Genomic DNA, 17,100 nt, shown 5'->3' with positions numbered 1-17,100 from the left:
TGGGAGCTGAGGCAAGGCCGAATGGTAGGACTCTGTATTGAAAATGCTGGTGTCCCACCCTGAATCTTAGGTACTTGCGATGAGGTGGGAATATAGGTATGTGAGTATAAGCATCTTGGAGATCCAGAGAACAAAGCCAATCCCCCCTTTGTATGAGAGGAAGCATGGTGCCTAATGATACCATTCTGAATTTTTCTTTTCTTAGAAATTTGTTGAGATTTCTGAGATCTAGAATGGGACGAAGTCCTCCTGTTTTCTTTGGAATGAGGAAATACCGGGAATAGAATCCTCTTCCCTTCTGGGAGTGTGGTACGTGTTCCACAGCTTTTGCTTTCAGAAGAGTAGATAATTCCATTTGTAATTGAGGAATGTGTTCGAGATAGGAGTTTTGTGGAGGAAACTCCTGCGGGGGAGCTGTGAAGTCCAGGTGGTAACCTTGTTGAACTATGGATAAGACCCATTGATCTGTGGTGATGCTTTCCCATTCGTTGTAAAATTGGGAAATCCTTCCCCCTACTGGTAACTCTGGAAAGGGGTTTGGTCTTTGTTCTCCGGGACTGCTTTCAAAAGCCAGAGGTGGAAGCTGTTTGGGGCGGAGGCTGCGGCCTTGCAGCTCTCTGCTGTCTTTGTTGAGGCCGTTGTTGAGGCCTTGTAGAGCGTGGTCTAGAGGTTTGAGGGTAATATCTCCTCAGCCGGTAGAAAGGTCGTCTGGTGTCTCTATGCGGCGGCCTGCGAGCAGGGTGAGGTGTAGGCTCATGGGACAGAGTGGAGAGCTGTTTTAATGTTTCAGAGTGCTCTCTAAGTTGCGTTACGGCATCCTGTACCTTTGCTCCGAATAAGTTGTCACCTTGGCAAGGCAAGTCCACCAGTTTATCTTGGACTTCTGGACGTAAGTCCGAAGCCTTCAACCAGGCCCATCTTCGTGCACTGATGCCAGATGCTGCCGTTCTGGAGGAAGTCTCAAACGCATCATATGCCGCTCGCACCTCATGTTTGCCCGAATCCAGACCTTTCTGCACAATCTGTTGTGCTGCCTCCTGTTGTTGTTGAGGTAGAGATGGGAGGAACTCCTCAATCTGCTTCCACAGATTTCTTTGATGCTGTGTCATATACAGCTGGTATGCCGCTATTTTAGAATTCAGCATCGCTCCCTGATAAATCTTTCGCCCCATAAGGTCTAGAAATCTGTTATCTTTCCCTGGAGGGATAGAGGCGTGCGTTCTAGACCTACGTGACTTCTTTTGTGCAGATTCCACAACTAATGAGGTGTGTGGCAGTTGTGGTTTCTCGAACCCTGGGGCTGCTTGGACTAAATACGTGGAGTCCACTCTACGATTTACTCCAGGTGTTGTACACGGGTGCTTCCAAATCCTTTGTTGAAGTTGTAGTAGCACTTCATGTACTGGGATAGCTAGGTTATGTTTTGGGGGATCTACGAACTGTAGTATCTCTAGTGTCTGCTGCCTTTCATCCTTCTCCGCTTGGAGCTGAAAAGGGATGGATTCTGACATCTCTTGAATGAAAGAAGCAAAGGATAAATCCTCAGGAGGGGATTGTTTCTTGGCCTGAGGCGGAGTACCTTCTGATAAAAAATCCTCTGAAGAATGCTCCGATTGTGTATCTGACCATGTCTCTGTTGGTGGCTGGTATGAATGATGGTCCAGCCCTTTCGATGGTGATATCCCAGATGGTCCTTGTAAAGGATCTTGGGTGTCTTGCTCATCCTCACTAGCATCACTTTCCTCCTCAGGTTGTGAAGGCAAAGAAGCTAAAAGATCCTGATATCTTTTTGTTAGCATTGCATGTAGTCTTTGCTCAGAAGAAACTTCTGGAGCCTGCAAAGATGTGTGCTTAGACTTTCTTGATGCCTTTGTTCCCTGCCCTGGAGCTCTGGATGGAGCTAGGGTGTAATGTGGTGTTGTTTGTGCAGCAGTAGGAAGTGCTGTAGTTAGAAAAGAGAACATTGAAATGGGAATCAATGAGGAGATAGGCCTGGAAGCCATCGTGGAGATCGAGGTTTGTAAAATAGTCGATTCCATCGATGGCTGTGACAGCTGTATCGTTGGATCAGTCGGTATCACTGAAGAACAGCAGGCCGCCTCCATCGGCGTAGAGAGCGCTGTTAGCGGAGACGCTGCAGTCGTCCTCGCCATCGAGATGGACGATGGCACCGGCATCGAGATCGATGGTGGCACCGATGGTGGCACCGGCATCGATATCGAGGAGGGCATCGACTCGATAGTCGGCATCGATGGAATTATCGGCATCAGCCCGATGGCCGGCATCGACTGAGAAGTCGGCATCGACCCGGAGGTCGGCATCGGCAGTGTTGCCGGCATGCTTTCTTTAAGGGCATCAGTGACAATTTTCTTAATCAATGCTGTTAAGTCTGTCACCGAAGTCATTGGTATAGGTTCCTCTGTAGGTGTAACGGAGGTCAATGACAATTTCCGCTGTTTGGATACCGGTTCCTCCGGCGGTGGTAATGGAGGAATCGAGTGATGTCTACGGTGCTTATGCTTTGTGCGAACTTCAGATACGGATTTTGACGATGCCACGGATGGTGTTGGCGATGAAGCGTCTCCCGAACCTTCTGGGATTCTTGTTTTGAGAAGTATTTTCTTCGATAAGCCTACCGGTGAAGATTTAGTCGATGACGACGGCGACGGCGATGCCCGGATTTGAAAAATCTGAGCCATCTTTTCATGGCGAAGTTTCCTACCTTTCGCCGTCATTTCTTGACACTGGGCACAAGAGGCGATGTCATGGTCTCCGCCCAAACAGCGTACGCACTCGACGTGCGGGTCTGTGATCGACATAGTCCGGTTGCAGGCCGGACATTTTTTGAATCCGGAAGTTTTCTCCGTCGACATCCGTCGATGAATTCGGATTCCTTTTTGTCAAAAAAGAGTATGATGTTTGTCACCAGCCGGTGACAAACCGAGCGAGACCCATAAAGGGTAAAAAGTTGAGAATTAAAGTTAGTCGTTGTGAGGTAACTCACGGGGCTCCTGGAAACCGCGATGCAGCTAGCAGCGCGGAAAAAAGAAGACTGGAGTGAGACCCCTGTGGCAGGGAATATCATGGCATGCCGGGCATGCTCAGTAGCCTCAGGCAGCCAGTTAAAAACTTCTAGAAACTTGCCAGAAGTTTTTTCCCGCCTAAGGGCTCCGTGGATGACGTCACCCATATGTGAGGACTAGCATCCTGCTTGTCCTGGGATAAACCAAATTTCTCTTGTGATACTACTGGCAAGATGGTCTTTCTTTGTTGGCATCCAATTCTCTCCTACATCTCACCTAAATCAGGTTGCCTGTTGTGAAAAAGACACTAATGAATTCTTGAGCTTTTCTCTCTTTTTACTGTATAATTTGTATGTACCCTTCATCTTTTTGCACTGGCTAACACAGTTTATTTTTTCTGCTATTTCAGTAAAACAGCAAGCAAGTAACCATAACCTGCAATCACACATTTTTTGACATGAGAATCTACTATAAATGGATTGGACATAAAATTCCTGTCAAAAACTAATCTTCAAAAGTTATATTATTTGAATCCTTCATAACTTGGAATTGGATAAATCAGAAAATTCATCATGCCATAAATTCAAAAGTGCAGAGATCCAGTAAACAAATTGGTCCTGGAGAAAAAAAATATTTTGGTTGTATGCAGATGAGAAACCTTTTGTTGGATCAACACAAAGAATATCCCAAAATGATGTTGTATATCAATTGTAAAATTTACATAGTTCTGTACTTTAGATGTTCAAAGTAGGATTGGTAATCTGCATTAAAGTTTAAAATTCATTATTCTCACTTTGAGGCTCTTATTCAACAGTGATTTGTTCCATTGACACAGAACTGGAAAAACTCCTTTTTGAATTAGTCCCCAGGAAGTCAATTTTAAAATGAGCATGCATGCATCCATACATGGGCATATCAGCGTGCAAGTAAGGATATGCTAGAATTAGTAATCATGCATGCATTTATGCATGTATGTTTTAAAATAAACCAACCATGTGTAAGTATACTCCTAATTTTAAGAGGTTACTTGAGCACAGCTAGTACATATGTGTACATATGTTGGCTTTTACGCATATATATCAGCACATTTTAAAACATGCTTGCATGAGGGACAACCCAGATTTTCCCAATTAATCCACCAGTTTGGTCCATTAATATCTGGTTCTTCATCCTGCATGCCACTCCATTGACCCAAACCTCTCACTCTGTCCTGTAAGCCCTAAAACTTGAGATCTACAGACCTACTCCTCATCTGGCTAACCAAACTCCTCCCAGTTAAACCCCCAGAATGTCCCTGACTTATCCAGCTAAATTCTAGCTACCAAATTTATTAGCCAGCTAGAATTTAGCCATATGTGTGCCCAAATATTCATTTAGCTGGCTAATTTCTGAGTTATACTTCAATCAAAAAGGAACACAATTGTTCAATCACTATGCTGAAAAGTTATACAATCCACTTCAAATGGTTCACTACATATAAAAATTTTCACTTATTGTGTAATGAATGTAAAGCCTACATGACTGTGGTAAGAAATAATTTTGGTGAATGTATGATCATTTGAAATGACTTTTAAAATATTTATAGGAATTGGTTGAAGGTTTCATATAATCGTGTAGGTGTCCTTGCACCACATCTGCATGTTATAATAATTAACCTCCAACCTCCTCCTTATTAGGGACGTGAATCGTTTTTTAACTATTTAAATTATCGTCCGATATTTTTAATATCGTCATTAATTATTAAAGAGTGCGAAACAATAGAAATGTCCCCGATTTATCATTAAAAAATTGTTAATCGTCTTAGGGGTAGATTTTCAAAAACGGCGCATTGGCGTACTTTTGTTGGCGTTCCAGGCGCCAACAAAAGTACGCGGGATTTTAGTAGATACGCGCGTAGCCGCGCAAATCCTGGATCAGCGCGCGCAAGGCTACCGATTTCGTGTAGCCGGTGCGCGCCGAGCCACGCAGCCTACCTCCGTTCCCTCTGAGGCCGCTCCGATTTCGGAGCGGCCTCGGAGGGAATTCGCTATCGCCCTCCCCTCATTTTCCCCTGCCTTCCTCTACCTAACCCACCCCCCGGCCCTGTCTTAAACCCCCCCCCCCCTTTGTTGGGGGATTTACGCCTCCCGGAGGGAGAAGTAAATCCCCGCGTGCCAGCGGGCCACTGGCGCGCCTAGACGCAACCCGGGGGCGGTTCCGGAGGGCGTGGCCATGCCCCGGACCACCCTGGCCGAAACGATGCCCCCGGGCCCGCCCCCAAAATGCCGTGTCCCGCCCCGAAAACGCCGCGCCGATCAGCCCCGCCCCCAACACGCCCCCGACATGCCCCCCCTCGGAAAACCCCGGGACTTACGCGAGTCCCGGGGCTCTGCGCGCACCGATAGGCCTATTGAACATAGGCGCACCGGCGCGCAGGGCCCTGCTCGTGTAAATCTGGGCGGATTTATGCGAGCAGGGCTCTTAAAATCCGCCCCTTAGTGCGCACTAATGGGAGTTAGTGCGTGCTAACAGGAAGTTAGTGCACACTACCCATTGTTAGTGTGCACTAACAGAAAATGATACAATTTGACACTTTTTGGGTCAGTTAAGGTCAGTTAGGAATGAATATGTATGCCTATTGGCTGCCCTCTTATTTATTGATGTTACCAAGGTTCCCACTGAGGTGATGGTTTAATATATGGGGGATGGGAAATGGAAACAGTTGGTAGCTTGACAAAGGGGAGGGAAAGGGGGAGGTGAAGGGCCAAGCAGTCCCACTCCCTGGTCTCTGAAGGACAGATCTCTTCAGAAGATCAGAGCTGCTGAATGCAGGGGTTGTCTCCCCCTTCACATCCCTCTCCCCCCCCCCCCCCCCCCCATTCACTGTGCTCAAGTTTGCAGTTCCTGTGTTAAACTAAACTTTTTTTTTACTAGAGTAGAATAAAATAAAATGAAGTACTTTGTGTATTAAACTAAAGAAACTTTACATAAAATGAAATTAAGTACTTCTCTATATGCTACTTTAGTGAAACAAAACATTTAATAAAGAAACTTGCAACCTGAGCTTCAAAACATTAACATACTATAGATAAACAAAAAAAAAAAATTATTATTAATTTATTATACTTACAGTGATTAAACTTAAAGAGCAGGCTGAGGCTAGACTGGCTACTAGCTGGTGGCTACTACTGGCACTGTCACTGCTGCAGCCTGCTGGCACTTTTTTTCTCTTTCTGGCTAGTGCGTGCTATATCGTGCGTGGTAGCAAAATGGCCACGGGGGACAGCACCAAGTATGCACGGCTTAGTGCACACCTCTAGCTAATGAACATTTCCTCAAAAGTTACTTTTAAATCATTTCCTCAAATGTTACTTTTAAATCATTAAATCATGCCGATCAGATTTTTTTCTCCCTCCAGACAAACCCGATCGTTAAAACGATCAGGCACACGATTCACATCCCTATAAACAGGGACTTTTATAGCAGATTTATATAGAGCAGATGGGATAAGATACTCCCTATATTACAATAGTATTTGGCACATAACATTGTGGGAAAGAATTTTACAGGAACAAACTTACTGGATGTCATACAATAAATTAAGAAAAAGCAAAAAAATGTAACTATAAAAAATTGTTTACTTAAGGAGGATGTTGGAGGTTAATGATTATAACGTGCAGGGACGCCTACACGATTATAGGAAACCTTCAACCAGTTCCTATAAATATTTTAAAAGTCATTTCAAATGATCATACATTCACCAAAATTATTTCTTACCACAGTCGTGTAGGCTTTACATTCATTACACAATAAGTGAAAATTTTTATATGTAGTGAACCATTTGAAGTGGATTGTATAACTTTTCAGTACAGTGATTGAACAGTTGTGTTCCTTTTTTGATTGAAGTATAATTATATATCGCTGTTAGGTGGTATTGATAATTCATATTTTCTGAGATGTCCAAATTCAAAAGCATTCAGCTGGCTATCAATAAAAACAATAATATAGTTCGTTGTTTAGGATACTTCACAAAAAGGAAACAATTTCTCAAATATATTTCTATTCTTTATGAAGTATCATGATTAATGGAATCATTTGAATTCAAACATTTTACTTGAATTATATCTCTATTTTTTCTTTTTAATACTCAAAAGTATTTAAAAACAAAACAAAAACAAGAAATCCCCAAGAACATAGCTTTCTATAAAAGATTGTTATTATATCAAAAATGAAATAGTCATTTTGGGAAAGTTATGTGGTTTTCCAATTCCCAAAATAATAGAACCCTTGAAAATAATTTACATATATTTTTCTCAAAATTATTTACAATGCAGGAAATAAATTCTGAAAGAGAAATACTTATTTTGCTCTACTCTCCCATTTTATCACTGTTATGAGCAAACCTGTTAAATGTAGTGGAAAAACAATCACGAAGTTCAAATAGCAGAAATACTGAGTGCACCTAGAAACTAGCTCACCTGTTGATAAGTGTCAATCTCAGATTTATCAGTCATGTCTTGTTTGCTCCTGTACCGAGTTGCACAGCTATCAGTAAACATGATGCCATCCAATCTTTCAACATTTGACTCCAGGAAAGTGAATTCATTCTTTCCGGACTCTGTTCCAGTGCAGAGTTGGTAGGTATAAGGTAATGTCCCATCATAATAGTGTGGTGGACATTTGGGATCAGATTTGGAGTAAATATCAGAACCTAAGCACTGAAGAACTGTTGGCTTTCTTGATCTAAGACATCTGTTCATTAATAGCAGTAAAATAGTCACAAGAAACAAAATTGAGATCAAAGCTAAAGAAAGTACTAAGTAAAAATTCAATTCCGATTGATTTTCCGAGTCCCTGAATTGATTGCTTAATTCTGGAAGAGCTTCTTGGATGTTTTCAGCAAAAATCATATTCATAGTAACTGTTGAAGATAGAGGCGGTTTCCCATTATCCTGCACCGAGATGACCAGTTTTTGCTTCACAGCGTCTCTGTCCATAAAGACACGAGATGTTCTTATTTCTCCAGAGTGGAGCCCGATGCTAAACAGCACTGGTTCTGTAGCCTGGAGCAGTTTATAGGACAGCCAAGCATTGTGGCCAGAATCAGCATCCACAGCCACCACTTTAGTAACTAGATGACCTGTGTCAGCAGAAGGAGAAACCATCTCGAATAAGGCAGAGCCATCCGATCCAAGTGAAGGGTACAGGATTTTAGGGGCATTGTCATTACGATCTTCAATAAAGACTTTCACAGTGCAATTACTACTCAGAGATGGGGAACCACTATCTTTAGCCTTCACTTGGAAAATAAATTCTCTGAATTGTTCATAGTCGAAAGAGCGCTGAGCATAGATGATCCCAGTCAGTGAATTGATGGAGACGTAGGCCGACGCAGGTAATGTCTCAATGTTACTGTTAACTATGGAGTAAGTGATTCTAGAGTTCTGATCAAAATCCGGATCTGTAGCACTTACACTGTATATGAAAGATCCTGATAAATTATTTTCCGGAAGATATACCGCGTAAGATATTTGCTCAAAGATGGGTGCGTTGTCATTGATGTCTGTAATTTCTATTTTAATTGTTTTTTTAAAGGATCGGGAAGGATATCCTTTATCAGTTGCTATAATTGTTACATTATAATCTGAGATAAATTCTCTATCCAAGGGACTGTCTGTTATAATTTTGTAATAATCACTTGAAGATGAAATTAATTTGATCGGAAAATCATCTTGAATTTGACAGGTGACCTCACCATTTTCTCCATAATCAAGGTCATGGACTTGAATCAAGGCAATCACAGTTCCAGGAGGAGAATCTTCAGGAATGGCAGTGGAAAGAGATGTAATTAAAATCTCAGGTGCATTATCATTCTCATCAAGAACCTCAATTAGCACAGTACAATGAGATGCCAGACCACCTCCATCCTTTGCTTCCACATCCATTTTGAAACGACTTATTTTTTCAAAATCAAGGTTTCCATTTACTGTAATTTCTCCACTTCTAGGATCTAGGCTGAAAACATGACCAGCTTTGCCTGGTATATTTTTGAAAGAATAAGTAATTTGTGCGTATGATCCTTCGTCCTTATCATTGGCTTTAACCTGTAGTACTACAAAGCCTATTGGTGTATTTTCCTTCAGGCTTGCTTTGTAGATATTTTGAGTAAAAGTGGGTAAATTATCATTTGCATCAGTAACTTTAATATTAATTTTGGCAGTGCAGGTTCTGATTGGATCTCCCCCATCAGATGCAGTTAGGACAAAAGTGAATGTATTTTGTTTCTCCCGATCAAGAGATTTCTCCAGCACTAGTTCTGCATTTCTCTTTCCATCAGTGCTTTCTTTCTCTTCCATGATAAAAAACTGATTGGGACTGAGCTGATAATTCTGCAGCGAATTGGTACCAACGTCCGGATCTTCTGCCTTTCCTAGAGCGAATCGCGCACCTGGTGAAACAGACTCACTTATTTCTAGTTCAATGTTATTGTTAAAGAAACTCGGCGCATTGTCGTTAATATCCAGGATTGTCACTTTGATGTGAAAAACATTTATGGGATTTTCAACAACTGTTTCAATGTTAAGGAAACAAGTGACGGATTCTCCACACATTTCCTCCCTATCTATTCTCTCATTTACATACAAGTTTCCATTTTCTGAGTTTACAGTGAAAAATTGGTTTTTTGCTTTTGAAACAATACGGAGCTTCCGATTTGAAAAGTCACTAAAATTTAGACCTAGGTCTTTTGCGATATTCCCCACAGGTGAACCGATTTCCATTTCTTCTGGAATGGAATAATGAATCTGACCAGAAACTGCCTGACAGTGAAAAAACAGAAAGGAAAATAATACTTGCCGTCTGAGTTCCCATTCAATCTTCCAGTGTTTTATTTGCTGCCCTGCCATGGTCAGAAACAGGATGCTAGATTTCCAGACGTCTGAGCAAATTCAGCTTTGGAATTATTATTCTGCTAGAACAAGTCATTATTTAATAAAGAAATGGCAATCCATCATTTTCTATGGTAGGGTAGCTGATGCGATTCCTGGTTTTAATGTAAGTGCGTTGTGATCGCCTCCAGAAGTGTTTCTTTTCGGATCCGCACCGTGTGATTGCAGATTCAAGGGAGGAGGCGCTAATGGATCTCCAGCGCCAACTCTTGCTCCGCATTGGCCAACAGCGGCACCCTGAGTCTCAACTGGAGAATTACAGCAAGTTCATATCCTCTAGTCTATAGCATTCTCTTCTGTTCAAAACATTGACAATAACTTCTCATTTTAGAGGAAACAAAAAATACATTATATTGTATTCGCAGATATATCTTTAATTGATATCGCATAGTTAAATACCGGTAATCAACTACAGTATCTGGAAACCAAACGTGAAATCCGAGATTACCAAAACAGTAGTAGTCTGTTTTTATATGTTAAAGTATTCCAATTTGAAACTGATTAGGATCCAAGCAGAAACGGACCTTTCAGGGTTTTAGACAGTTTCAAGATCTTTGTTATAATCTACAGAGCTGAGAAAACATTTGTGACCCTCTAAGTCTAATAGTGAGAAATCTTTCAAGGGTACCCTTCTTTATTTGAAACCAGTCTTCTTATGCAATAAAAATGGTATAACAAACAATTCCATATTTCTTAAAACACAATAATGTACAAAGTATGAATAATTAAATTAATTCAGAATCAATATGAGTGAAATAGTAAGTGAACCCTAAGTTTCCTTAGCAAAATAAATTACTAATTAGAATCAAATGCTTAAATAATTGGGTAACAAATAAATCATTCTAAGAAGTAAATCTTTTCAACTGAGTTTGGGCAAACTGTCCTATATAAATGTCCTAAATGGTTTGATTTTGGTTTTCACCATTAAAGTTAGTAAGAGCTCATCATGTCATGATGAAAAGAAATTTCAGAGGACATACAAAAAAAAGATGAGTTGAGATTCATCTTTCTGGACAGGGTTACAAGACAATTTCTAAACATCTGGGGCTCCATCCAGAAAGATGGTCTACAAATAGAAAACGTTGGGGACTACATAGACTCTGTCCAGGAGTAGTAATCCTGTCAGGGACACCCTAAGAACAAACCAGAAAATCATCCACAAAGAATCCTAGGCTAAAATCTAAAGATCTTCACATCTCTCTCACTGTGGCTGATACGTGGGTTCATACATGAGGGAAAAAGTGAATGGGAATGGTGTTCATGGGAGGCTAGTAAGGAAAAAAAGCACTGCTCTATAAAATGAACTCACTGCCCACCTCAGGTTTGCATAAGAGTAACTGGATAACACCCACAGGTCTTCTGGAATAATGTTCTCTCAACAGCTGAATCCAAAATTTAACATTTTGGTCACAATAACAAATGTGTTTGGTGAAAACTAAATACAGCCTTACAAAGTAAGAACCTCATCTGGACTATCAAGTATGGTGGTAGAGATATCATGGTGTGGGACTGCTTTGCACATAATTAATGGAACCATAAATTCTGCTTTATATCAGAAAATTCTAGAGGAGAATGTCAGGCCATTTGTCTGTGAGACCATTTATCTCTTCCAATGAGTTACTTGGGCATCTATGTATGATGGTCATGAAGAAGTATACACTTTTTTGTTTAAGCACATATATATAACTACTTTCTTAGGAGAATTATTTATTTTTGGTATGTCATACTTCACCAATTTGGGTTTTGTTTGAAGAGCACTTTAAAAGTAACTCACATGTGCACATATCTCCTGTTGTGTGCACATCTCACTCATAATAAAAAAAAAAAAGGGGCATGGTTTAAGCATGGTCTGGGCAGGGCATGAGGATTTCAAGGCATGGCCAAAAGATTTGCTCAAATATTTATGTACCCTGGTGTGCTTCCAGATCCTCTGTGGGATAGCTATACTTTTCTATGGAGATGGTATAACTGTAGACAAAAAGCCATTTTGGAGGATTTAAAGGATCTGGATTAACTGGGAGGTGTACAGACTATTAAACCGGGAAAAGGGGGGGGGGGGAGGTTGGAGGATCTAGTGCCACACTGGGTGAACTGGTGGATGAACTGGTGAAACCGGTCATCACATCTATGCATGTCAGTTTAAAATATCTTGACTTATGCAGTAGAAACCCGATTTATGTGCCTAGGTGCACATACACTTAAAACTGTGCATGCAGTCAGTCTATTTTATAATGTGTATATATGTGCATACAAGTTAGAAAATTGCCATGTATCTGAGACATGCCAGCATACACACTCCAAACCGCACCCAGCACCATCCTAGAGTTATTGTTGTCCCAGAAATGAAGATACCATAAAGTTGTTTAATGAAATTTTCCAGTCCTGTATTCTGGCACTTTAGAGACATTCAATAAACCTCTCTCTTTGGTGAATGGAGGCTACCAAGGGTCATCATGCCATGACTGAACTATTTTGAGGATAAGCAAATTAAATTCACCAAGGGTATTGATGGTCTAGAGTAAAAAGACATGAAGATGAACATTTTTCAGAACCTCTCTCAGTACACTCTTGAAAGAAGGAAAAGATTCAATCCCCTTACTACTAGGGATGTGAATCGTGTCCTCGATCGTCTTAACGATCGATTTCGGCTGGGAGGGGGAGGGAATCGTATTGTTGCCGTTTGGGGGGGTAAAATATCGTGAAAAATCGTGAAAAAATCGTGAAAAATCGAAAAATCGAAAAATCGCAAAACCGGCACATTAAAACCCCCTAAAACCCACCCCCGACCCTTTAAATTAAATTCCCCACCCTCCCGAACCCCCCCAAATGACTTAAATAACCTGCGGGTCCAGCGGCGGTCCGGAACGGCAGCGGTCCGGAACGGGCTCCTGCTCCTCAATCTTGTTGTCTTCAGCCGGCGCCATTTTCCAAAATGGCGGCGAAAAATGGCGGCGGCCATAGACGAACACGATTGGACGGCAGGAGGTCCTTCCGGACCCCCGCTGGACTTTTGGCAAGTCTCGTGGGGGTCAGGAGGCCCCCCACAAGCTGGCCAAAAGTTCCTGGAGGTCCAGCGGGGGTCAGGGAGCGATTTCCCGCCGCGAATCGTTTTCGTACGGAAAATGGCGCCGGCAGGAGATCGACTGCAGGAGGTCGTTCAGCGAGGGTTCCGGCGCCTCGCTGAACGACCTCCTGCAGTCGATCTCCTGCCGGCGCCATTTTCCGTACGAAAACGATTCGCGGCGGGAAATCGCTCCCTGACCCCCGCTGGACCTCCAGGAACTTTTGGCCAGCTTGTGGGGGGCCTCCTGACCCCCACGAGACTTGCCAAAAGTCCAGCGGGGGTCCGGAAGGACCTCCTGCCGTCCAATCGTGTTCGTCTATGGCCGCCGCCATTTTTCACCGCCATTTTGGAAAATGGCGCCGGCTGAAGACAACAAGATTGAGGAGCAGGAGCCCGTTCCGGAACGCTGCCGTTCCGGACCGCTGCTGGACCCGCAGGTTATTTAACTCATTTGGGGGGGGTTCGGGAGGGTGGGGGATTTAATTTAAAGGGTCGGGGGTGGGTTTTAGGGGGTTTTAGTGTGCCGGCTCACGATTCTAATGATTTATAACGATAAATCGTTAGAATCTCTATTGTATTGTGTTCCATAACGGTTTAAGAAGATATTAAAATTATCGGACGATAATTTTAATCGTCCTAAAACGATTCACATCCCTACTTACTACAGTGTTGAGAGACAAAAGGATACATTAATGATGAGGCTTTACTTTTGCTTTGCAATTCACCTGGGATGAGAAATTATCAGATTAGAGACCTGAAGGAGTGCAGAAAATTTTGAATCACATGGTAGAAAGGCCAAAATTGAGAAGAGTTCCTTCTTCTGTGGCAGAATTGGAATCAAAAGTATCCCATGGAAGAGTCATCAAGTCTAGATGAAGAAGCCAAGGTTCTCCTTTCCAGACCAGTCAAACCATATCTGAAATGATTTCATTCTATTTGTCCTGATTATAGCACTAATATTTTCTTATTGAAATGCTTCTCTATTCATTGTCTCTTTACCTCATTGTTTTATTGTTCTTTATGTTCTTGCCCTATAACTTTTTCAGTGCTGATGATGTGAGTGCTTCTACCAACTAGGTGGTTGTTCTATGTACTTAAGCACTTTATTGTGACAAAATGCTTAAAATGCTCCTCATTATGAATCTATCCTTTGAAAGCTCTTTATATAGAATTATGTTCTGCTTTTCAGAAAAAAAAAAAAAGAAATACTTGCCTCACAAATTATTTATATCCTTGAAAAAGCTAAATAATGGCCATTGTTTTCCTCCACTCTTCTCTTCTATTCTGGAGAGGAATTACCTTTCATTCCATTCCATACAATAGTTAAGAACAGAAGAACTTGCCATGCTGGGTCAGTCCATCAAGGCCAGCATCCTATTTCTAACAGAGGCCAAACCAGGCCACAAGAACCTGGCAATTACCCAAACACTAAGAAGATCCCATGCTACTGATGCAATTAATAACAGTGGCTATTCCCTAAGGGGCGGATTTTAAAAGCCCTGCTCGCGTAAATCTGTCCGGATTTATGCGAGCAGGGCCTTGCGCGCCGGCGCGCCTATTTTCCATAGGCCTGCCGGCACGTGCAGAGCCCCGGAACTCGCGTAAGTCCCGGGGTTTCTGACGGGGGCGTGTCGGGGGCGGGGCCGATCGACGCGGCATTTTGGGGGCGGGCCCGGGGGCGTGGTTTCGGCCAGAGGCAGTCCAGGGGCGTGGCCGTGCCATCCGGAACCGCCCCTGGGTTGCGTCTCGGTGCGCCAGCAGCCCGCTGGCACACGTGGATTTACGCCTCCCTCTGGGAGGCGTAAATCCATGGAGAAAGGTAGGGGGGGTGTTTAGATAGGGCCGGGGGGGGGTGGGTTAGGTAGAGGAAGAGAGAAGGTGAGGGGAGGGCGAAAGCGAGTTCCCTCCGAGGCCGCTCCGATTTCGGAGCGGCCTCGGAGGGAACGGAGGCAGGCTGCGCGGCTCGGCGCGCGCCGGCTGCCCAAAATATGCAGCCTTGCACGCGCTGATCCTGGATTTTAGCGGCTACGCGCGTATCTACTAAAATCCAGCATACTTTTGTTTGCGCCAACAAAAGTACGTGAACGCGCATTTTTTGAAAATCTACCCCTAAGTAAACTTGATTAATAGCCATTAATGGACTTCTCCAAGAACTTATCCAAACCTTTTTTCAACCCAGCTACACTAACTGCACTAACCACATCCTCTGGCAACAAATTCCAGAGCTTTATTGTGCATTGAGTGAAAAAGAATTTTCCCCGATTAGTCTTAAATGTGCTACTTGCTAACTTTATGGAATGCCCCCCTAGTCCTTCTATTATTCGAAAGTGTAAATAACCAATTACATCTACTCATTCAAGACCTTTCATGATCTTAAAGACCTCTATCATATCCCCCCTCAGCCATCTCTTCTCCAAGCTGAACAGCCCTAACCTCTTCAGCCTTTCCTCATAGGGGAGCTGTTCCATCCCCTTTATCATTTTGGTTGCCCTTCTCTGTACCTTCTCCATCGCAACTATATCTTTTTTGAGATGCAGTGACCAGAAATGTACACAGTATTCAAGGTGCGGTCTCACCATGGAGCGATATAGAGGCATTATGACATTTTTGGTTTTATTAACCATTCCCTTCCTAATAATTCCTAACATTCTGTTTGCTTTTTTGACTGCTACAGCACACTGAGCCGACGATTTTGAAGTATTATCTACTATAATGCCGATCTTTTTCCTGGGTGGTAGCTCCTAATATGGAACCTAACATCATGTAACTACAGCAAGGGTTATTTTTCCCTATTTGCAACACCTTGCACTTGTCCACATTAAATTTCATCTGCCATTTGGATGCCCAATCTTCCAGTCTTGCAAGGTCCTCCTGTAATGTATCACAATCCGCTTGTGATTTAACTACTCTGAATAATTTTGTATCATCCGCAAATTTGATAACCTCACTCGTCGCATTCCTTTCCAGATCATTTATATATTTATTGAAAAGCACCAGTCCAAGTACAGATCTCTGAGGCACTGCACTGTTTACCCTTTTCCACTGAAAAAATTGACCATTTAATCCTACTCTCTGTTTCCTGTCTTTTAACCAGTTTGTAATCCATGAAAGGACATCATCTCCTATCCCATGACTTTTTAGTTTTCTTAGAAGCCTCTCATGAGGGACTTTGTCAAACACCTTCTAAAAATCCAAATACACTACATCTACCGGTTCACTTTTATCCACATGTTTATTAACCGCTTCAAAAAATGAAGCAGATTTGTTAGACAAGACTTCCTTTGGGTAAATCCATGTTGACTGTGTTCCTTTAAACCATGTCTGGATTGCCCCTGGAGCCTTTTTTAAATATTGGGGTTACATTGGCCACCCTCCAGTCTTCAGGTACAATGGATGATTTTAATGATAGGTTACAAATTTTAACTAATAGTTCAGAAATTTCATTTTTTTAGTTCCTTCAGTACCCTAGGATGCATAACATTCAGTCCAGGTGATTTGCTACTCTTTTGTTTGTCAATCTGGCCTACTACATTTTCCAGGTTCACAGTAATTTTTTTTCAGTTTGTCTGACTCATCACCCCTGAAAACCATCTCTGGAACTGGTATCTCCACAACATCCTCATTAGTAAACACCGAAGCAAAGAATTCATTTAGTCTTTCTGCAATGGTCTTATCTTCCCTAAGAGCCCCTTTAACCCCTTGGTCATCTAATGGTCCAACCGACTCCCTCACAGGTTTCTTGCTTCGGATTTATTTAAACAAGTTTTTATTATGAGTTTTTGCCTCTATGGCCAACTTCATTTCAAATTCTCTCTTTGCCTGTCTTATCAATGTTTTACACTTGACTTGACAATGCTTATGTTTTATCCTACTTTTGAGCACACTTGCTAGTGATCTTTCCAATACATAGAACATAGAAACATAGAAACAAAGAAATGACAGCAGAAAAAGACCAATCAGTCCATCTAGTCTGCCCAGCAAGCTCCCACGCTTATTTACCCATACATATCTGTTTCATCAACCACCAAGTACAGGGCCCTTGTTGGTAACTGCTTGTTTCAAATTTCCTGCCATCCCCTGTCATTGA

The 17,100-nt window shown here is 42.3% G+C and overlaps 1 protein-coding gene across 1 annotated transcript; it reads right to left on the bottom strand.

Moving 5' to 3' along the window:
- Positions 1–7,352: 7,352 nt before the first annotated feature.
- On the bottom strand, positions 7,353–10,091 carry LOC115079994 (protocadherin gamma-B1-like). Its single transcript, XM_029583995.1, has one exon. The coding sequence runs from the start codon at positions 9,905–9,907 to the stop codon at positions 7,472–7,474; it is 2,436 nt and encodes an 811-aa protein (XP_029439855.1). The 5' UTR covers positions 9,908–10,091; the 3' UTR covers positions 7,353–7,471.
- Between the last annotated feature and the right edge of the window lie 7,009 nt (positions 10,092–17,100).

Source organism: Rhinatrema bivittatum, chromosome 18 (genome assembly GCF_901001135.1).
Source record: "Rhinatrema bivittatum chromosome 18, aRhiBiv1.1, whole genome shotgun sequence".
Classification (NCBI taxonomy): Eukaryota; Metazoa; Chordata; class Amphibia; order Gymnophiona; family Rhinatrematidae; genus Rhinatrema; species Rhinatrema bivittatum.
Note: the sequence above shows the minus strand (reverse complement) of the source record. Positions and strands in the feature narration are given on the sequence as shown.

Bases quoted from the DNA above. Each gene is read 5' to 3' on its own strand.
- LOC115079994 (XM_029583995.1), bottom strand. From the start codon at position 9,907: ATGGCAGGGCAGCAAATAAAACACTGGAAGATTGAATGGGAACTCAGA.